Source organism: Sciurus vulgaris (genome assembly GCF_902686455.1).
Source record: "Sciurus vulgaris genome assembly, chromosome: 14".
NCBI classification, from domain to species: domain Eukaryota; kingdom Metazoa; phylum Chordata; class Mammalia; order Rodentia; family Sciuridae; genus Sciurus; species Sciurus vulgaris.
Genome location: NC_136475.1, coordinates 35,990,802 through 36,014,854, shown reverse-complemented (window position 1 = coordinate 36,014,854; position 24,053 = coordinate 35,990,802). Strand labels below are relative to the sequence as shown.

The 24,053-nt window shown below is 34.9% G+C and overlaps 1 protein-coding gene across 4 annotated transcripts in view; it reads right to left on the bottom strand.

The window, feature by feature from the left end:
- Window positions 1-24,053, bottom strand: part of CTNNA2 (catenin alpha 2) — a 1,097,968-nt gene that overhangs the window by 873,426 nt on the left and 200,489 nt on the right. For all 4 annotated transcript variants that reach the window (XM_079111126.1, XM_079111127.1, XM_079111124.1 and 1 more), the window contains exon 3: window positions 660-855. In XM_079111126.1, the coding sequence (XP_078967252.1) occupies window positions 660-855 (196 nt within the window). The remainder of the gene's footprint in view (window positions 1-659; window positions 856-24,053) is intronic.

Here is a 24,053-nt window from a genome sequence, read left to right as displayed (position 1 = left end):
TTTGGAAAGGGAATATGGGAACTTTTTAAATATACATAGAGTTTCAGGTTTGCAAGATGAATAAATTCTGGAGATTAGTTTCTTCAAGATGTGAATATATATGTAACACAATTGAACTGTGAACTTAAAAATAGTTAAGATGATAAATTTTTACACTATTTTTATTTTACTACAAATAAAAAATTTTAAAAAGTTGAATACTTAATATGATAGCTAACTAGCTAGAGTGTGAGGAAAGCTGCAAACTGAAAATATAAATTTGTGCATCATACAGAAAAACAATAATCTGATATTGCTCTACATTCTTCTCATTCATTATCCTTAAAATTCTGGGTTTTTAGTAACTCTTTAAGTATGAGGTCTTTTTAACTCTCCTCCTTAAAGCCTGAATTTCACAGTGAGTCATCCACCAAGGAAGAACAATTAAAATATTCTGAAGTAACAGCAAACATGGAATATGTGTAGCTGTGCTATACTGCACAAGCAACAATAAATATCTTCACACATGCAACTAATTCCAGGCAACAATGAAAATTAAAGGGTGGACATGGAGGGAAAAGATAAAACTATGCCTTTGTATAAATATCCATTGATTCAGAAGAACAATCAACTGTTTGCACCTTAACATAATCCTTCCTGATGACCAAGATTCTGCCTACCTTGTTTGCGCACATCCTCCACAGCAGCCACCAACTCTTCTTTGAGATCTTGACTCTCCTTAGCAATCTGTTCACCCTTTTCCAGGAAGTTCTGAGTAGCTTGCTCTACAGATGCAGCCAGTACATGGGCTTTCTTTGACCTCCCTTTCTTTTTACCAGACGGGCCTTTGTTGCTTGTGTTGACAAGTGTCGTCACCTTAAATATAAAAGGAAAACTGTAAAACTACTCTGCAAAAACTGTCTAGAAATATTGTGCTGTCATCTCCTAATTTCTCAATATTTCATGTTTATGAAATCGTGGGATTTAATTATTAAACCATGAGGGCAAATCAGCTAGCTTTATCACAGAACCTCATCAGCCAAAGTGTAGGACTCTATGGATTAGCACATAGATTAAGCAGCCCTTATTTGTTTCCGTTAAAAACCAAAAGCATATGAGTAAGTAGAAAGTGTTGACTTGCCAGTAGCTCAAAATTTCCAGTTGACTCAAGGTTATATTTCCATAGATGGATGAGTATGTGCTTCTTGGAGTAACCAGCCTCAGGGAGGCAAGAAAACAAAAGCACATGTGGAACTACCTCTGACCACCAAGACAGAAGAAGCGATCTCCAGTCCCGAGCCTTGAAATTCTGGGCAGAGGTGAGTGAGCAACTCACTAATGATCAGCACTCAATAGCCATTGCTTGTGTGTGTGTGTTTTTTTTCCCCCTACAACTTTTGAGTTCTGCTATCTATCTCTGATTTCAACTTAACTTGAGATTACATAGAGGGAAATGAGAGGGAGGAGGGAGTGAGGGTATGAAAGATGGTGGAATGAGACAGACATCAGTACCCTATGTACATGTATGATTACATGAATGGTATGACTACATCGTGAACAACCATAGAAACGAAAAGTTGTACCCCATTTGTGTATAATGAATCAAAATGCAGTATGTAAAAATAAAAAAAAATAAAGAAAAAAGAAAAAAATTAAAATGATAAATTTAATGTGAAGGGATTAAATGATTTTGGCTCGATCTTTAGTTAATCAGCTAAAGTTTCCAGAATCCAAATTAGATTTGCATTTATTTTCACTTCTTTTTCTAAGTATCATAATTTGAACACATATCTCAACTGCCAAACTCCTTTTAGCACTATATCTAGAGCTACTTAATTTGCTAACATAGCTTTTAATATCTTTCAAACAACTTGTTATCTCCTTTAGATTTCTGAACTTTTAATTTCTTACCAGGGAGAAGTTTGGAAAGAAAATGAACACATATGTTCCATATTCTGATCAGCAAAAGTTACCAGTCTTGTTTATTACTGTAATTGTTTTTTAAATCAGTCTCAAAAGAATGTGGGTTCTGTGGTTTATTTTCATTGACATTTATCCTGGTGAGCAGACTAAAGATTTTTTGGAGGTTATCAAGAAAGGCAGTTCACAGAAAAGTTCCCAATGCTGTAACTTCTGATGTTTACTCCAAAGCCCAGTGCAAGCAAAATCATTAATCAAAGTCACAATTAATGTCCAGTCCATTTATAGGGCAAGAGATAACACCAAAAAAATAAAGCATTCAATAAATATGCACTGAGGTGATGCATACAGGTAGAATCAGTATTTAAGGAGTGGTTGTTGCAATTTGGGGAGCTGTCCTATTCATCTCTATTTTGATTACTAAGTAATTAGATATAGGGAATTAAATAAACATTCTATAAGGACATTTAAGTACTAAACAAAAACAAAAAATAAGGTTAGCATCATTAAAATAAGAATGTCAGATAATGGGTTTTTTTCTGTAAAGCATGTATGCAATGAGGAACACATTCTAGCATACTCAGTTCCACCCACAAGAAGCAAAGCTTGTCTCAGAAGTTGCTTTCTGAGGTGCAGGAGGGTTCTCCTTAATGAGGATTTAGTCTAACACATTAACATGCTACTGTTCCAGGACCCCCATCTCCCCAGTACCTGGAAAAAAATGTATGAGCCCTCCATGCAAGTGCAGCTCTCATCTAAACTCCCAACTTAGGCTATACGCATTTTATCAGGGGAAAATATTCCCCATTTTTAGTTAAATCTGATTTATTCTCATGGTATACATAATTCTGAATTTGGAATGATTTTTTAGACTTCTCAAATTAGAAACCAATATGGGGGGAGGGAGCTGTTAATTTCAGGCATACTGACAATTTTAATAAGAATCTGATAGTGAAGCTACCAAAAGATTTAAATGACTGCATCATAGGTTTCTCTTCAGTAGAGGCAAACACACTTCGACTATTCAAGGTGCATTACTGTATCAAGCATAATATAAATAGTTTTCATAATAACAAGTCACTGTAAAGTATCTGTTATGTGGGGGAAAATAAGCATGGAACATTTGTAGGAAGTTCCTAAGAAAAATGTGATTACTTTTAAAACAGCAAATCAACTCAATCCTCCTTTCAGTGAAAGCACCTAATTACTCATGGGTAGAAAAGCATGAAGAGAGAAAAGAAAGAATGGAAGAAAGTGATGGGGCTCCAAAAGGTTAATGCCTTCATCTGTGTAGAACAAGGAAATAACTGTCAACACTCCACACTGCTTTTCAGTATTTTATTGGGAGACAAAGTCAGTAAGTTAGATAAGAAAAAAGAAAAAGAAAAAGAGATGCAAATTATTAGGAAAGCAGACATTAAATTATATTATTACTTATAGAAAATAAGATTTTCAATGGGCACAGTAGTGCTCACCTGTAATCTCAGTTATTTTGAGAGGCTGAGACAGGAGGATCAGAAGTTCAAGGTCAGCCTCAGTAAATTAGGAATACCCTATGTCAAAATAATTTATTTTTGAAAGGCTTGGGGATGCAGCTCAGTGGTATACTGACCCTGTGTACAATCTCCAAAACCGAAGGGGAAAAAAAGGTTTTTAAGAAGATGTAAAAACAGAAAAGATTAAAAGACAATTAGAACTACTCTAAGAATAAAGGACAAAGAGGCTAAGTACTAGATAAACAATTAAAATATAATAGAAAAGCAGTAACCAACTATTGAAATGTAGTTTTAAATATGTCATACACAATAACCAAGAGTTGATATTCCTAGACATAACCATAACACAACACATACAGTGTTGTATGGAGAAAATGACAATATTTTGGTGAAGAACATAAAAGATGACCTGAGCTTTGGAGACACACACCATCCCATTCTTGGATGGGAAGACTTGAGATTGTAAAGTTGTTATTTCTGCACAGTTAAATTTGTAATAAATTAGGGTTTCCTTTTTGCACTGACTTCAAAATAGGGACCCAAATCTGTGGTGACTGTTAGGCTATACTTTATAGTCCACTGCTTCAAGGCTACAAACCTGTCCATGTTTATACTAATTACTAACAAAAAGATAAACAGTTTCATTTACAGCACTATCACCACAAAATGGTGAGTAATTGTATTGTGCTATAATGTTACCACAGTTACCCTAGTCAGTGGGAATTATTCAGTTATATTTTCACCTATGGGGCACTGTAGAACACAAGATCAATGCTGACTGCAATGTTGTTATGTGATACATAATGTAATGCCAAGCATTTGAAGAAAAATCTGCTTAGTACTAGGCATATGAAATGGGTAGAAATGCATATCTCTTTAAAATTCCAAAATATTTTAACCAGTCATGCCCATCTAAGAAAGCCCAAGCTCTGTTGAGTGCCCTGAAAATTAAAGATTCAGCCTTATTCAAGATTCACTACTTTAATGAAATGAAACAAAATAAACCAAGACACTTCTAAGAAATAGTAGAAACACATCTGAAACTGTACTAAACAGGAAACACTATTCAATCAACTCTATGTTAGTTAATGGATTCAATTGACCTAAACTCCTATTCCCTTAAAATTCACCATCTTTCAATTATTTTTTTTAATTTGTTCTGATTGGATATACATGACAGTAGAAGGCATTTTTACACATTGTACACAAACAGAGCATAACTTCTCGTTTCACCATCTTTTGACGACAGTCTTGGCAAGGGGAGGGGTTCAGTATTTTCCTTCTTTACTGTCAGTGAACTGCAATGTGAGGAGTACGTACTCTTCAGGAAGTTGTATCAGTGAAATGCAAGAAAACCATAGGGGCTCTGGAGTGGTTTTTGTATCAAAATATAAGGAAAAGAAATGACTAGTGTTTCATATAAGGACTTATGTCACCACCATCACCCCATCAATACATCAGATGGTCACATATCACATATGACAAGGTAAAGTGAAAGAAAGGTAAGGACCCACAATTCAAAATTGACATTGGTGACCTTACACTTTAATGTATTGCCTGGTGAAGTGGGTTTGAGGATTATAATGACTGGTTTACACATTCTCACACACACACAAACACCCCTTTACAAAATGGAAGAGCAACTTTAAAAGACTCCTTCAAAGAAATCAAAATTTGAAAATAGTACTAAAAATATGCACATATTAATCATAAGAAAATACATAGCTGACACTCCCTATACTCTTAATACCAGTTTTGCCAAATATAAGGCAAAAATAATCAACTCTGATTATAGCTGAGAAGTTGAAATTTGTATTTACTTCCATTATTGCTCATGGAGGAGGTCATGGCAGTTTTGTTGATATATTAGCTAATGATGATATAAAGCAAATATGATCTGCAAAACTTTAATAAGGTAACCATCCAGAATTTCTTATCTATCTATTTAATGTGAATAGTAAGCTTATTTATTATTTTTATTATTGTTAAACTAAATTAAACTAAATATTTTATTATTGTTTAACAGACTAATAAAGTAAACTAATAATTTTATTATTGTTAAACTAAGTAGTAGAGATGACTACTGAGTGCTACTACATTCATTTTTTTCCTCTCTGTACCATATAAGACTTATTTTCCAGTCTCATTTAGAGTTGATTCTAGCCAATGGAATGTGAGCCTTAGTAATGTGTGTTTCTCTCAAGTTGTCCCATTAAAATCATCCTCCATCTTTTTCCTTAAGCTGGCAATCTTGGAAGCCAGGTTTGGAAGAGGATGAAGTCACAGATTAGAAGGGATTGTAATGGTTTGGTTATGAGGTACCCCGCAAAAGCTCATGCAACAATGCAGATTAATTTATAGGTGAAGTGATAAGAGCTGTAACCTAATTTGTGTATTCATTTAATGGATTAATAATTTGGATAGATTACTGGATGGTAGCTCTAGGCAGGTACCACGTGGCTGGAAGAAGTAGGCCACCCCTTTGGGATTACACATTTTGTCCTTGATTTCTCTCTCTCTCCCTCCTCTCTCTCTCTCTCCTTCCCAGTTGCCATGAACTGAGCAGATTTCCTAGATCACACCCTTCCACCATGATATTCTACCTTAACTCAGGTCCAGTTAAGCTGACTGATCACAGGCTGAACCTCTGAAACCTTGAGCCCAAAATAAAATTTTCCTCCTCTAAGTGGTACTGTTCAGGTCTTTTGGTCATAGTAATGAAAAAATGACTAACAGTGTCTTAGTTCCTAAATTTTCCATTGGAGGAATGTGACCCATGGATCTGAAAGACCAATTTGGATATTAGGTAGTAAGAAGAAAACTTCTATTTTGTTAAGCCTCTGAGATTTTGAGGTTGATCCATTATAGCAGGAAATATTAAATCATAGGTATATTAATAAGCAAACGGAATATTGTTTTTAAAAGTTTATGTAATTCTTTGTAAACATGTATCTTATGTACATTTTATAAAGTATGTAGTGTATTATTGGTTTGAGAATGTGTGCTCATTTGGAAAATAACAAATTCCATTTTTATGTGTGTGCACATGTGTGTGTATATGTGTGTGTGCGTGTGTACATGAGACAAGTACAAACTTTTTTGTTTCATTGTTTCAGGTTATTATTATATTTCTATTAAAACACTTTGTAGATAAAGCTCTGGATACCCATTTCACACTTGATAAGGAATTTTCCAACATGACTTTTTTTTTCATATGAATTGCTGGGTATGTGTTACCATTTTTCATATGAGAATAATTTTAAAAGTCAAGCCCTTGGGGGCTGGAGCTGGAGCTCAGTGGTAGAGTGCTGCCTAGCACACATGAAACACTGGGTTCAAAGCTTAGCACCACATAAAAATAAATAATGTATTGTGTCCATCTACAACCACAAAAAGTAAAAGAAAATAAAAAGAAAATTAAAAAAAAGTCAAGCCCTTGTCTTTACAACACTTGGGAAAAATCATTCTCTTTATATTTCAATATCCTAGGAATAACTTGATTGTAATTTAATGGTTTTTCTTTAAAATATTTTTCTTTTTCTACAATATAAAGACAAAGATCACAAATCTAAATTTATTAAGTCAAAATGCAGGGTTTTTTTTCCTAAGGTAAATATCCAACTACTGAATGTAAGCATTATTAAATGTGAAATTTCAAGGAACCAGTTCATGGTCGTTATAGTTTATAGATCTTAGATGTTCTCAAAGGTCCATAAGTTGGAGCCTTGACCCCCACAGTGACATTATTAGGGGGTGGTGTGAAGTTGGAAAGCTGGATCCCATGGGGAGGTCTTCTAGTCATTAGGGGCATTAGGAGACCTTTGAAGGATTCCTGGAAACCCAGCCCCTTACTCTGTCTCTCTTCCTCTTTTGTTCTTCTGAATCCTGGCCAGGAGGTGAGCAATCCTTCTCCAACACATGCTCCCTGCCATGATGTGCTTGATCCCCACAGGCCCAGAAGCAATGGGGACAATCAACCATAACGAAACCTCCAAAACACATGAGCAAAAATTATTTTCTCCTCATAATTTGATTTTGTTCTCGTAACAGAAGCTAACACAATACTCATAGTAAATTGTGACATTAACATAGATATTATAAAATAAGTCTATAAATATGAGTAAATATAATCACTACATAATCCACAATGTATATAAAAGGTGTATTTTAAGTTTTACTTATGGATATTATATATTTTACTCTTTCTTGTGTGACTTAAGAAGGAAAAAATGTTTTTCTGCTGACCTGGAGAACTTCATTTGAATCTTTGTTTTAAATAGTAAAACACATTTGGTACAGGAATACAGTCAATTGTATTGGAGTTACTATTTTTCCTCCTTTTTTTTTCAATTTAAGAGCACATAAAAGACTCATTGCTAAATATTTCACAATATACCCAATATCAAAACATTTCACTCAGTACCTCCAGGCCTTTACAATCCTTACAAGCCCCCCCCCCCCCCCCCCCCCCCCCAGCTATGAACAATGCATGTTCTACTTCTGTTGAGCCACAGGAATCTTACATTTCACTTTCTTTGGATCAGAATGGTAAGTAAAAATCCTGGGTATAATTGAACAGCCAACCCTCCAGCAGGAAGAGGTCTACAGTTGGCCCCAAATTCCCACACTTTCCATTATCTCTTAGACCTGCATTATGGGACTTCGTAGGGTTGTCAATGGATTTGAGAAAAAAAAATCCATGAATCAATTTGAAGAATCAGGAAAATTTATTCAGAAACGGATGGACAATAGTTACAAAACTAGAGATGGCAAGTGACACAGAGTCCTAGGGATGACATTTCTAATAAGCACGCCTAAAACACCAATAAAGTTCTTGTTGCATGTGAATGATTCATTTGCTTTATCTCCTGGCCTTGTCCATTCTTATTTATTTTGCCACGATCAACAGTTTGACTTTATAGGAATATTTGGGGTAGAGGAAACTTTAAAAAGTAATAAAGTCCAAAACAAAGAAACCTAATAGCAACTTCAGAAACAAAATAAATTGTTATATGGACTAGGAAATTTTATCCTAAATCATGCTGATCTTAACAACAAAATAAAGGATAACAAACTATGAGGCTTTATAATAGCAATATTGCATATTATTAATTTACTATTATTATTATTATTTTGCTATCAGGAATTGAACCCAGGGGTGCTTAATTACTAAGGCACATCCCCAGCCCACCCCCCTTTTATTTATTTTTTTTTAATTTTGAGACAGGGTTTTGCTAAGTTGCCTAGGGCCTTGCTAACTTGCTGACTTTGAACTTGGAATCCTACTGCCTCAGCTTCCCAAGTTGCTGGGATTAGGGGCATGTGCCACCATGCCCAGAATATTTGTTTATTCTTATATAATATCTTAATTTTATTGACAGAAACTCTTCACCAGGAAAGCATATATGTAAACCCATCTTATCTGATATATTTGTTTTCTCACTTTTTATGGTAGTAATCAAATTTATCCTATCTCTTTCTATCTCTGTATCCTGTATTTTTATTTGTGTGTGTGTGTGTGTATGTGTGTGTGTGTATACACACATATGTGCTAACTTGAGTTTTATGTTTTTTCATTTGATACATATTTCTAAGATTCTTTTCTCAAATCTTGTATAATACATTAAAATGTAAATTTTGCCAGGCATGGTAGCACATGTCTATAATCTCAGCAATTCAGGAGGCTGATACAGGAGGATCATGAGTTAAAGGGCTGACTCAGCAACTTAGGGAGATTATGCCTCAATTAAAAAAATAAATAAAAAGGGTCAGGGGTGTAGCTCAGTGCTAAAGCACCCCTGGTAGAGTACCTCATGACACAGTGCCCCTGGGTTCAATCCCCAATACAGAAAAATAAATAAATAAATAAATACAATGCACATTTCAAGCTCCTTCAGGGAATACTGTTAATGATGATTAGCTTCTTAATAAACTGAAAAAGAAAACATAACTGGAACTAATACTAAAATGAAAAATCATATGTAATCCATTAGAATTTATCAGAATAGTGCCCACATTACTATCTCATATAAACCCTTTGTTATATAAAGTAAATGACATTTGGAAGACAAAAGTAGATACATGTAACAAAACTCCTACTAAGATCTACCAAAAATATATATCTTCCCAAAGAGATTATATATGTATATATAGTCTCTTCCCAAAACAAAAGGCAGAAAATACCACCAAAATCTCATTCTTTCTGTTGTTGGTTTCTACTTTAGAATCAAAACAAATCAGGATTAATAATGACACCTTGCTATTCCCTTAATAGAATTCTAAATACTAAGTACCTTCCAGAAAAGTCCAATACATTACACACCTGTGTTTGAGAATGAGGAAATGAATGCATTATCCCTATTTCTCAGTCATGAAAGCAGTGAGAAATTTGCCTGCCAGAGGTCAAAAAGCCTGTCAAAGAACAATAATTCAGGTTTTAATGTGTTTGACACATATAGCACATTACCTTAAAATAACTTACTTTATAATAACAGTCAATACATATGTGCCTCGTTTTATACATCATACAAATTTCTAAAAGTAAAAGCAAGGGTTTTTATGGTAAGAAAACTGATGTGCTGCAAAATTTCTTTAAACTAGGTGTGGCATACCCTGTTTTAAAAGACTCCCTTGTTTTTCAAAGAAATAACTACATCATCTACTGACATTTTCTTATTTTTATATGTCCATGTACATTATTATTCTCCCATTAAGTTACAAACTGCTGGTAAAATGCCAATGACATGAGAAAAGATCACATTGACATTTTACTGCAGGGTCATCTTTACAGAGAGAACACCCGATTTCCACCTGAATGCACAGCCACACTGTCAAGCTGCGTTCCTTAAGCATTACTTCTCAGAAGGTTCTAGGGAATTGTTGGTGAAATAAAGGGAAAATGAGCAGGTTGTAATTATGCTTGTCAAGATTCTTCTTGTGAATCTTTATTTGGACAATTCACAAAAAGGAAAGCAGCTCATTTTCTAATTCAGGATATCATTACTCTTTAAAACTGGTATTAGCATTTTTTTAAATTGTAGAATGGGTCCTGGATGATTAGTACTGAAGTTTTCAATGCTGCAAAGTGAAATGTCAGTAAAAGGACTAGGGAAAGAAAAAAGGCTTTGGAGCTTGTGATTTCTTATCTGGGTTAGAAATAACTGAATCTGGGATTCAGTTTCCATTTTGAAAAATGAGGACTGAGAATATACACCTCATAAGGATGTTGTGGAGTTTAAATATGAACATTTACCTAAGGCACTTAACTCTATAACTAAATGAATGCCCCCAATATAACACTGAACACATAACTATCAAAAATGACAGAGAAAAAGGGCCCTGGACATGGGGTCAGAATATTTGAACTTGAGCCCCAAACTAGCCAATTATCAGCAGTATACTATTGAAGTCAGTTAATCTCTTCTTTTTCAGCTACAATTTAAAAACTATTTCTAAGGTACTTCAAACTCATATTCTATACACAAATTAAATAAAATTCTTGACTTCTCAGTCATGATGGTAAATTTTATATACAAATATCTGAAATGTGTCCTGTATATTGACTGAGACTAAAATTAGTCCAACAGTATTAATTTAATCATTAATTTTATCATGTCAACATTAAGAGAGGTTAAAAAAAAAGGAATATCAGAAATCTTCATTTGGGATCTTTCCAGGTAATTTATTTAGGTTGCTTAGCTGAAGCTACTCTGGGGCTCATGAGGAATCCTGTTGATCCCAGGACTACTTTTTCTTTTACTCAGGTATTCTATGGAATTTCTCAACACAGGCCAAAATTTCCCTTAGATATTCATCTAATTTCTACCACATTTTTATAAGCTTCAAAAGTGAATATGTCTTTACAGTACCATTAAATGAGCTTAATTGCAAAATCTAATCTCTTTGTTGCAAGCAACATAATTCAAAAGTATTTCTTTTAAATTTTTTATACAGAAAGTACAGAATAGTTCAACAACTTTTCAAATTAAAATTTTCATGTTGAAGTTATATTTTTAGCAATGTACTAGTGATTTCAAGAAGTGGGGGTTTTGCTAAGCCAGGAAGCCTTAGGCAGGTGTTTAATTGGACTAATTAAGCAACATATAGTCACTTCCGGTTTTCCATTTGCTCTTTGTGAATGCAGATAAGTAACACAACTGATTGCTTAATTAGACTATTTAAAACTGACTCACTTTTTATAGCCAAAGAATTTTTTTTAACCTACAGTTATAAACTCAAAGTATAACATGTGGCATGGAGTCTTACATTTTTCTTTTTGTTCTAACCACTGTTCTATTTATCAGTCTCTCTCTCTCTCTCTCTCTCTCTCTCTCTCTCTCTCTCAAAAGAGGAGTGAGATTCATTATGCCACATTCAAACATGCACATAACATGATTTGATCAATATCATTCCCCAGTACCTTTACTTTCCCTCCCCTCTTCCCCCCTCACCATTCATTAGCTCTATTCTACTGATCCCCCTTCTATAACTGGTATTTCTATTTTAATTAGTGCATTATAATTACATACACATATATATGCATGATTCATTGAGGTATGTTTATACATAGGCATGGCATAATTTGGTACATTTTATTTACATATAATATATAAATGCATATCTAAGGTTATCTATATATATATATAAACTATGTATATATGTATATAGACATAGAGACAGAGCATGTAATGTAGAATTGAACATGAATTTCAACAAAAGTTCACCTAAATGTTTTGTAATAAACAGGCTTATACCAATGTAGAGTCCAAAACTTAAAAGTTTGTCTTCTGTGAATATAAACAGCTTTCAAAAAGATCTATACCTGGAAAAATGCAAACTGATGGCTGAATTTTATATGGTCTATGTACCTTAGTCCAAATTAGCACAATCTTACACTCTTGTACTTAGAAAGCCACAGAGTCCAAAGTCCCCTGGCTTGTGGACAGGTGCCCAGAGAATAAGATTCACGTGCACTTCCCTAGCAACATCAATGACTTCTCATCATTCACTAACTGTGGTTTAACTCCTTCCTCCCGGAGTGATAGAGCATCTCCCAGATAGAACAGGAAAACAAAGAGAGTAAAGGATCTACAGTAAATCTGTGGGTGATAGAGATTTTGTAAAAAAAAAAAAAAAAAAATTGGAAAGCATTTTTAAGACATTAAGGTGGGTAGGAGGAGGCACTTCAGAACAGTGCGCCGACAATTTATAAAAGAACAAAACACTGAAGATATATGAGGGGGAAAGCATGAGAGATGACAATTGTTAGTCTTTTCCAGAAAGTAAATGATTAGATCTTTTTAGTTTCTTGAAAAATTACAGCTATGAGATCCAAAAAAAAGCTCTCAGACCTTACCCAGTGCCAACTTTTATGTTATATATTTACTATTAGTATTAAAATATTATAAAAATGTTAATGAATATTCACCACTTGGTCCTTTTGCCTGTAAGGGAAGTACACTGTTGGAGTGCCTACTTTGGGTCAGTTCCTTTTCCAGGTACTTACTTTGCTTTCTGTCAATTAATCCACACAATTCCCCTAAATAATGAAATCAATCTTATGCCAAAGGGAAGTAATGATTCTTACTACTTATTAATCTATTATGAGATGAATTCTTATTTAAAGTCATAGAGAAGTTAGTAGTATTAGCCAGGACTGGTAGCCAGATCTGACTCTTTCTGCTACATAATCCTAACATGATCATTCTTTTATGTCTGAACAGCAAGATGGATTGACAATTTAGAGATGCTTTGCTTCAAGTAATATAAAGTGAGCATTATGGTATGCTAAATTTGAATGATATATATCATCATGGAATTGGAATCAAAAATTCTAGTTACAATGAAAGATTATATAGCTCATTCTCTGAGCCTAAATTCTACAAAATGTAAATCATATGCAATGAGACCAAGGTTTTCTACAGTTCCTCCAGCTCTGATGTGCTATAATGGTGTGTTATGTAGCAGAAGAAAGTCAGAAAGCCAGGGGCTACACAATGGCCACAGTGGGTGCTGCTGAGATGGTGTGGTGTATGGTGAAGGCAATTTCTCATGACTCACTCTTTAAAGTAGTGACAGCATTGAACCCAGACATCCTCAGTAACTATGGCTAAGTCTGCTCCATCCCCTTAATGGTAGAGAAAAGCAAATGGTCCCCATATCTTCATGAGGATTCCTAGAGGAGTAGCCAACTGAAACAAGGAAGCAAAGGACACATCTCCAGAGATGCAGAGAGCACCAAACCATCACACAAATTTTAGATCCCCAGGCTCCCCTTCTTACAGATTTTCACCCTAACAGGTATGCTTGTCACAATATAAACAGACACACTAGACAAAGCCTTGAGCTAACTGAAAAAAGAATGGACAAGAAGATTAGGAAGAGAATGAGGTTGGTGCTGCCATAGGCCATGTATTACCATAATGTTCCATGTTGGAACTGCACAGGTTTCAACATCAGTAATAGTCAATGGGGCAATCCAGGCCAGGAATGATGATTTAGGAATTCCAGGCTGCCAATGACGTTCTAGGCTAGGAGGTTGTGCTGATGATGTGATGGATCAGAGCAATCAGTCCATTAGAAGTGAGACCTAGGCAGTAGCTGAGGGATCTGGAGACAGGATTCAGGCCTCCTAAGTCAGTCAGCAGGAGACACTGTGCAGGACCTCAATGAGAATTTATGGCCCTGCACCTCAGTTTTAGTACAAAGGAGGGCACCAAGAGAGCACCAAAAGATTAATCTTAAATATAAAACCCATTATAACAGAGGTTTGGAAATGCTAGATTTCATATGTATTCATCTGCACACTGTTGGGGGCTGTGCCATGTTGGCGGCGCCAGGATGGCACCTGATCACATCAGCAGCGAGGAGGTTAATTGACATAAGCACACTCAGGTGATTTTCTCGTCCACGCACACAATGTATGCGCATGTGTTCTCGAGCACTAATTGCCTGCTCGGATCGTCTCACCTAATCTTTGCGTAAGAGGCGTGGCCCTGCTCTCCGCGTCCTGGAGGTGATATAAGCGTAGGCGAATGGAGACAGAGACACAGCAGCCATTAGCAGAAGAAAAGCAGTAGCAGAAGACACGCGGCGGGGCAGTAGCCATTAGCAAAAAAGCCAGAAGAAAGAATACAGCAGTGAGTAGGGGCAGCGGCAGAAGGCAGATCACGGGAGGGCACCTTGGGTGGACGTACCCTTAGTTCACAGGATGCAGGACTTTAAGGTGTAGCAAGCCTCTTCCTCTAAGCTCTAAGCAAAGCCTGTCTTTCAAAGTTTCTCTCTTAAGCAAAGTCTGTCTCTCTGATAAGCAAAGTCTCTCTCTCTCCTCTCAAAGCAAGTAAACCTCATTTCCTCTATCCTCTATAAACAAACAAGTAAGAAAGCAGTGCACTAAAGAGAAAGACAGAAGTGCCTCAGTTTCCACTCCACCACCCATAAGACCCCTGCAAGTTGTTGCTGCAGGCGGTGACAAATATCCACGGATTTTGGAACCGAAAAGAGTTCCAAAACACACAAAGTGCCCAATTAGCAGTATGACTCAGTTTCACAACTCATAGGAAGGGAAGATGCTTAATGCTGCCATTATGACTGACTTGGAAACTGCACTGATTCCCCTTATAAGCAGTGCAGGTATCTTCTGTTATAAACAGGCCTCAACTTCTGCATAAAACCAGAGTTACACCAGGGGTAGCTCACGAAGTATTAGCACTTACTGAGTGACACCTCAGTGTTGTGGCAGTCATGCACAGCATCCACTTAAGCTGATGCTGGAAACTAACTAAAGGGGGAATATTCACATATATCTGTTATTCAAACAAAGAATAAAATAGTAACATCCTATCAATCCAGGCCTTAACTCTCTGCAGCTACACTGGTGCCAGGGGAAGAAAGCAGTCTATGTTTGCAAATCCTTTTGATAAACAATGCAACAGAAAAACTCCACAAGAAGGAAGAAAGTATTTCAAGAGAGCCCTACTCTGAATCTTTTTTGCTTTTTTAAAGCAATCTAATCTTTCTAAAACCAACAGGACTTGTGAAAGAGCAATTGAGAAGACCTGTGCAAGTCTACAGAGAGTAGGAAGGATACTTACGTAACTGTTTCTTTGGCACAAAACTTTTCTGGTGGAAATAGTAAAGCAAAATTTTTAAAAAAGTAATAAAGGTCCTTTATAAATATTACAATATCCTATTTGTCTATTTTGTTTTTTGGCTTTCTCACATTGTCATAGCAAATTACCTTCACTTCCCTTTACATAGTCAGTCCTCGGTATCAACAAGTTCTGCAAGTGCAAATTCCACCAAGTGGAATGATAATATTTTGAAAACTACATCTTAGTGAAAACGTACAGACTGATTTTTCTTGCCATTATTCCCTAAAAAATACAGTATAACAACTGTTTACATAACATTTACATTGTATTTGGTGTTTTAAGCAATATAGAAATGATTCAAAGTATCCTAGGAGAAAAATGCACAGGTTATAAGCAAATAATATACCATTTAATAGAAGGAATTTGCACATCCCTTGAGGGTCAGGTTCTGAACCAATTCTCCTGGGAAACTGAAGGTCAACTATAATAATATATCCTTTTCTTTCTCAAAATAAAAATAAAAGGCAACTCTACTTTTGTAGAAATGTTAAAGTTCCTGAAGGAGAAAACCACATAATAATTCAAAAATAACACAATTCTCTATATAATCACAATCCATCACAAGATGTATGCTTATATTTAGCAACAAACTTTTCAGTCAACAACAACTGTTTCATAGGGACTGGGGGTTTATCTTAGTTGTAGAGCACTTGCCTAGCACGTGTGAAACCCAGGTTCAATTCTCAATACTACAAACAAGCAAAAATGTCACAAGTATTCACTGAAAACATGCCATGTCTGTGACAATCAGTATGCAGGATTGTGAGTGTATCAGGTAAACAGACACTGTCTCTGACTCATGATATTAGAGTTTACTAGTGGGGGAGACAGGTATTAAAGAAGTAAACCACAATAAACATGCAATACCAATCTTAACCAGCAGGATGAAGGCAATGGACAGTGTGCTCTGAGACAGAATGGAAGAAAGGAAGGCTCCTTTACATGGGAGGAAAGCAAAGATTGCAGGAACTAGATTAGATAATCTCTGAGACTGGCAATCCTGTGAGATCACTGAGTTCTATGACATGTAGCTGGTTGAGATAACCAGGGGAAGTTTCCTTACGCTAATGTAATTATTAAATACTCTAGACCCTGGGTCAACACTTCAGCCAATCATTTGTTCACATTAACTACATGCACAATTTTGAGAGTCAGATCATCCCTATTTCACACTCCCACCCTTCAACAAAACAATTCCCACCAAGGTTTCTACATCAGGCAATAGAATTAGGCTCATCCTACCCATTCACTTCTAGCTGACCATTTTAGTATTAATAAGCATATTAAATACATTCTATCTTCTTATTGGTGATGTGCCTGTGTCTATCTTGCTCATTATAATAGGCCCAAATGCCTTTCAGAGAGTGGTCCACTGTGCATATTCTAAAAATATGAGTTGAATGAATGAATAAATGGCAACATGTGCTCTTACTAAATATACATGTAATTTATTTTGTAGAAAGCTGAGTGTAATTCAAATGTAAAAACATACTGCTGAAAATTCATTTGAAAAATAAAGAAATTATAAGAAATATTACAAACACTTTTTCCATTCATTCCTGATTTTTTAATCTGATTTAGTTAAAATTGGACTCATTTTCACTGTATTCACAGTGTGATAGTAAAAACAGAAAACATTCTCCCATTACATTGCATAATACCTCCAAAACAAATCTGGTATTGTTTTATATCCTTGTTCAAAGATATTAATTTGATAACTACAAAGAAAAACAGTAATAGCATATAATACTGAGGACTTTTTTGTGATTCAAACACCAAATTTGAACATATTGAATAGAAGACATACTATTTTATAAGATTTTGATACTTTGTGGTAGCACTCAAAATTATTTAGTGCCTATTTTAAAGTAATGTTACTACATAATATGTAGGGAGTAAATAAGTATGTGCATTTGAACGTAGCTTATATCACTTCTATTTGCAAGAAATTTATTAAGTAAGGCAAAGCAGGTGTGACTTGTGATCTGAAATTTATATGTGGTGCAGAAGTGTTCAGTGAAAACCCAGGAAAATGCCAGACAGAAAACTACATAAATTTAACCAAATATATGACATTGTAGCCCCTTACTTTTCTGGGTCAATGAGTGATTAAATTACAAATTTGCTTTTTGGATCCCATAAAAATTGATAAATGATCCATTCATAAAACAAACATAGGTATTCTACTCGGTCTTTCCTTCTTTAGTTCATGTACAGTTTAAAACAAAAAAGGAGAAAACTGTAAACATGTCCTGTCCATTATGAGTTTTCCTACTGAATGCATCAAGAATTTCAGACAAAAAATCTCTGCTCTACATTGACATAGCCACTGAAAATACTGAAAATCACTCTTTGGATATATATTATTACTTTGCTTTTTAATATTTTATAAACCAAAAATGAGCCAACAAAAAATACTTTTGAAGGGAAAGAGATATGTCTCCTCTAGAAATAGGATCTCATATTTATTATAATTCATTGCTAGATGCCTAATCTTTAAGTCACAGCCTCAATTAAATGAGATTAAATGAGCTCTCTTTTTACATCACACTAATGAATAAACAACACAAGAATTCTAAATTGAAAAAAGTCAGGACTGGTCATTTTTTATCCTTGTCAGTCACCTGACCCAGGAGACATTTAATGTTTTTGGAATGAATGAATTAATTTCATGAATATTTAATTCATTAATAGTTTCAAATTTTATGATGAGCATGTTTTGTCTCATATATCACACTATGCCAAAAAGGATCACTCCAATCTCTATTGTGTTTTATTATTAAGAAAAAAAGATAACTCTTCATATTGAAGCTAGGTCAAATACATTGATAAATATGTTTATTAATTTCATCTGAGAAGCAATACATATTGTGTTAGGAAATAAAACAGACCATATAATTACCTGCAAGAGAGATACTATTACTACAGGCAGATCGCACATCTGCAGACTTTTCTTCAAAAAAAAAAATGTGAATACAAGTACTCCACAAACATTAAACCAGACCCAAAAGACTATCCAGAAGTTGCAAGTCAAATGAGATTCCAGATAACTCAGTCCTGGGAGAGCAAAGTTACTGTCAGGGATACACACATCTATCCTGGACTTTATGATTCAGATCTTGAAGACTTTGGTCCCAAGTCAGAAAATAGACTTCTTCTGCATGAAGCCCACCAGTGCATCTATTTCTGAATGAAAAACAGGTTATAATTTAAGGTCATGAAGCTACATGCACTTCCCATGCTTTGCTGCTACTATGACCCATATGGCCTCTGAAGTCATCCTACTTCCTGACTAGCCAGCCCGACACACCTGCCTTTCAACTAATTCTGACACTCCAGCTGGCTTTGGAGTGGCTTTTTTTTGTCATACCTCAATCACATTCACTCCTAATTTTCTTCTCCTATGTGGCCCATGATGGTCAGTTCATCCCTAAAATCAGAGTCATGATAAAATAAGAGATGCCACACTATTCTGGGCTAGATAGCCCAGAATCATGCAATCTTTTGAATATCTGTCAAGAGGTCAGCCACCTGGGAATCTTTTCAGTAGCAACCCTTGGCATAGCCAGACCCTGTCCACATGGCTTGAACCACACTTCTCTTAGGAAGACCTATGCAGAGGCCACAGTGCTACATGTTGGATGGAGAAAACAGTACCAGAAGAGCCAAGCCTTTCACTTTCTCTACAAAAAGTTGAAAGAAACATAATAAAACTCAGGAAAAGACCTGAGAGAAATCTCTGCTTGAGTTACAAGCAGGAAGTTGATTTATTTCCAAGGCAGTCACTATGGTTTCATCCCAATTAATAACACTTTCATCAAAACAAAATACTTGCATACTTAAAATTTAGATAGTGCCAAAAAGCTTATACTAAAAATAGTCATCTCTTCTATGATTCTCCCTTCCTTCTGCAGAATTCCCACACAAATATAAATGACTCTCGTTTCTAAACACTGTTTTTCTTCTGGTACCCCTGCCATATTCTATACATAGAAAACATACCATTTAATTATTTAATTCTAGATGTTCCATGTGATTTCCTATTATGATTTTTCTCATTCCCAGTTCTCCTTCCTTCCAATATTACAGCAGTTATTTTACATCCATATTCAGTGTCTTCATGGTTTTTTTTTTTTTTCTTCAACAGTAGAGATTGAACCAAGGTACTCCTGATGCTAGGCAAATGCTTTTCCACTGATGTCTTCTTTTGATACAAGTAGCATGCATTTGTGTTTCATATACACCTATTTTTTTCCCTGAAGTTAACTGTTAGAACAATTTAAAATTTGATTAATTTTCTTTGAAGTGTTGGCCAAGTTTCTGACACTCTTCAACAGCTCTGTAAAATTCCCATATGAAACCATTATTTATTTTCATGCCAACTTGTTGAATAATCTACACAAGTCCATACTTTGTGCCACCAGTACACCCAGGGAGCTCCAGGTCTCTGGTTCACCCAGAACTGCAGCTCTCTAAGGCTGACAGGTGTCTTCAGTCTGAGGATTTCCTTTTTCTGTAACCTTGGAATTCCTTTCTTGTCCAGTCTCCCCCTTCCACATGCAATCAATGATTTTTTTTTTTTTTTAATTTTAACTTTCTCATTCAGATGGAGCTGATCCCCTGGTAACTTCCTGACAAAAAGTATTATTTGTCTGAAAATGTCTTTGTTCCTTTTAAAAACTTCAGTGATGGTTAACTGGTTCAATAGAGAATTCTTTGTTTAAATGTATTTTGAACTCATTATTCCACTTTGTTGGCATTAAAACATCAAATGTAATTTTCAGTTTGAAGGTTTTTTATGTAATCTGGTCTCTCTCTCTCTTCAGGGTCTTCTATATGTTCCTGATACAGGACACACATAAATACATCTATTCTAGTAGATATTAGCGTGGATGGCCTATTTAGTGAGATATTAAGCGAGTTCATTTTTTTCTTTTTAAACTATATTTATTTTAACTGGACAAAAACAAATATTATAAATGTTGACGGTATAATGTGATGTTTTGATAATGAGTACATTGTCATTTAATGTACTCATTTTAATAATGAGTACATTAAATTCATTAAAGATACTTATCTCCTACTTATCATTAATTTATGGCAAATCTTAAAAATTTATTTTTATTGGTTCTTTTTAGTTAAACATGACAATAGAATTCATTTTGACATAATTATAAAAGCATGGAATATAATTTTTTTCTAATTCAGTCAAAGTATTCCCCCTTCCACTCCCTTCCTCCTTCCCTCTGTCCCCTTCCCTCTAATCTACTGATCTTTCTATGTATTTATAGCTTTTTTTAAATTAGTGTCTTGCGGATGTACATGATGGTGAGATTCACTGTGGTATATGCATTTATATATACAGGAATGTTATGTCAGATTCATTCCACTGTCTTTCCCTATCCCATCCCTCCTCCCTTCCTTCATTCCCCTTTGTCTACTCCACTGACCTTTCTTCTATTTTTTTTTAATGGTTTCCACATAAGTTTGAATCAGCTTCTACATATCAGAGACACTTGCCCTTTGCCTTTTGAGACTGGCTTATTTCACTTAGCATGATAGTCTCCAGTTCCATCCATTTACTGGCAAATGCCATAAAGTCATTCTTTATGGTTAAGTAATACTCTATTGCGTATATATATCACATTTCCGTTGTCCATTCATTTGTGGAACGTACATAGGATGTCACTCCATAGCTTAGCTTTGTGAACTGTGCTGCTATAAACATTGATGTGGCTGTGTGCCTGTGGCTTGCTTGGATATATACCAAGGAGTGGGATAACTGGGCCAAATGGTGGTTTTCTGAGGAATCTCCATACTTCTTTCTAGAATGGTTGCACCAATTTTCAGTCCCACCAACAATGTGAGTGTACCCTTTTCCCTACATCCTTGCCAACATTTATTGTTACTTGTATTCTTCATAATTGCCATTCTGAACAGAGAGAGATGAAATCTCAATATAGTTTTAATTTGCATTTCTCTAATTGCTAGAGATGCTGAACATTCTTTCAGACATTTGTTAACCATTTGCATTTCTTTTGGGAAGTGTCTGTTTAGATCTTTTGCCCATTTATTGGTTGGGTTAATTGATTGGTGTTAAGTTTGTTGAGTTTTTTTTTATATATATCCTGAATATTAATGACATATCTGAGGAGCAGGTGGCAAAGATTTTCTCCCATTCTGTAGGCTCTCTCTTCACGATCCTGATTATTTCTTTTGCTATGAAGAAGCTTTTTTAATTTGATGCCATCCCGTTTATTGATTTTTTATTTTATTTCTGGCACTTTAGGAGTCTTGTGAAGGAATTCAGTTCCTGAGTCACATGTTGGAGTGTTGGGCCTACATTTTCTGCTAGCAGTTTCAAGGTTTCTGGTCTAATTCCTAGGTCTTTGATCCACTTGGAGTTTTGTGCAGTGTGAGACAGGGATCAAATTTCATTAAATTTCATATAGCTTTTCAGTTTTCCTAGCACCATTTGTTGAAAAGGATATCTTTTCTCCAATGCATGTTTCTGTCGCCTTTGTCTAGTATGAGTTAACTGTATTTATGTGGGTTTGTCTCTGTTTTCTATTCTATTCCATTGGTCTCTGCAAATGTTTTGGTACCAGTATTTTATTAAGAATTTTTGTATGTTTGTTCATCAATCATGCTGGTCTGAAGTTTTCTTTCCTTGATGTGTCTTTGTCTGGTTTTGGTATCTATGTAATACTGACTTCACAGAATGTGTTTGGAAGCGTTTCCTTCCTTGCCTATTTCACAGAACAATTTGAGAAGGATCAGCATTAGTTCTTTTTCAATAAACTTTTATTTTATTTATTTATTTATACTTATGTGATGCTGAGGATCAAACCCAGTGCCTCAAACATGCTAGGCAAGAGCTCTAACACTAGCCACAATGCAAGCCCATAGTTCTTCTTTTAAGGTCTTATAGAACTCAGCTGAGAATTCATCCAGCTCTTGGCCTCTGATAGCTTCTTTAATTTTATTACTTGAAATTGATCTGTTTAAGGTTTCTATATCCTCTGGGTTCAATTTGGGTAGGTTATATGTCTCTAGGAATTTGTTGATTTCTTCAAGATTTCCTACCTTATTGAAGTATAAATTTTCAAAATCACTTCTGATAATCCTCTGGATTTCAATAGCATCTGTAGTGATATTTCCTTTTTCATCACAGATTTTAACAACATGAGTTTTTTCTCTCCTTTGGTTACCGTGGCTAAGGATTTATCTGTTTTGTTTAGTCTTTCAGAAAAACAACTTTCTATTTTGTTGAACTTTTGAAATTTTTTATTGTAATTTCATTGATTTCAGCTGTGATTTAATTATTTCCTGTCTTCTACTGGTTTTGGAGTTGGTTTCTTCTTTTTCTAGGGTCCTGAGATGTAAAGTCAGATTATTTATTTGGTATCATTTTATTCTTTTAATGTATAATCTCAATGCTATGAACTTCCTTCTTAGAACTGCTTTCATAGATTCTCATAGATTCTCATATGTTGTATCACTGTTCTTATTTTCCTCTAAGTACTTTTGTATTACTCCCCCAACTTCCTTGGCTATCAAGCCACCATTCAAAAGTGTATTATTTAGTCTCCAGGTGTTAAAGTGGTTTCTACTTTTTAGCTTATTGTTGATTTCTAATTTCATTCCATTATGATTGGATAGAATGTGAGGTATTATTTCTATTTATTTTGTATTTGCTAAGAGTTCCTTTGTGGCCTAACATATGATCTGTTTTAGAATATTTTCCATGTACTGCTTGGAAAAAAGTGTATTCATTCATTGATGGATGAAATATTCTATATATGTCTATTAAGTCTAAATGATTAATTATATTTTTTGTTCTGTGACAATTGATTTTTGTTTGGATGATCTATCCAGTGATGAGAGAGGCATGTTAAAGTCATCCAGTATTACTGTTTTGTGGTCTATTTGATTTTTAATATTGAGAAGGGTTTTTTTTGATGTACATAGATGCCCCATTGTTTGGGGCATAAATATCTGCAATCGTTATCTCTTGTTGTTTGTTGTATGATTTCCTTAACAGTATGAAATGACCTTCTATGTCTCTTCCGGTTAATTTTGGCCTGAAATTCACTTTATCTGATATGAGAATAGTAACCCCTGCTTGTTTACAAAATCCATCCTTTCACCTTCAGGCTGTGGTAGTCTTTGCTTAGGAAGTGAATCTCTTGGACACAGCATATTGTTGGGTTTCTTTTTAAATCCAGTCTGCCAACCTATGTTTTTGATTGAAGACTTTAGACTATTTACATTCAATTTTATTATTGAGAGATTATTTTTATTCCCTGCCATTTTTATTTATTTCTAGTATTTAAATTGAATTTGATTCCCCTTTGATTGATTGTTCTTCTAGTGTAGTTCCTCATTCTACTGATTTTCATTTTTCTTTTTCACTTCTTCATGAAATATTTTATTGAGTATTTATTGTAGTGTAGTCTGTCTAGTTATGAATTCATATAGCTTTTATTTATCACAGGTTTTATTT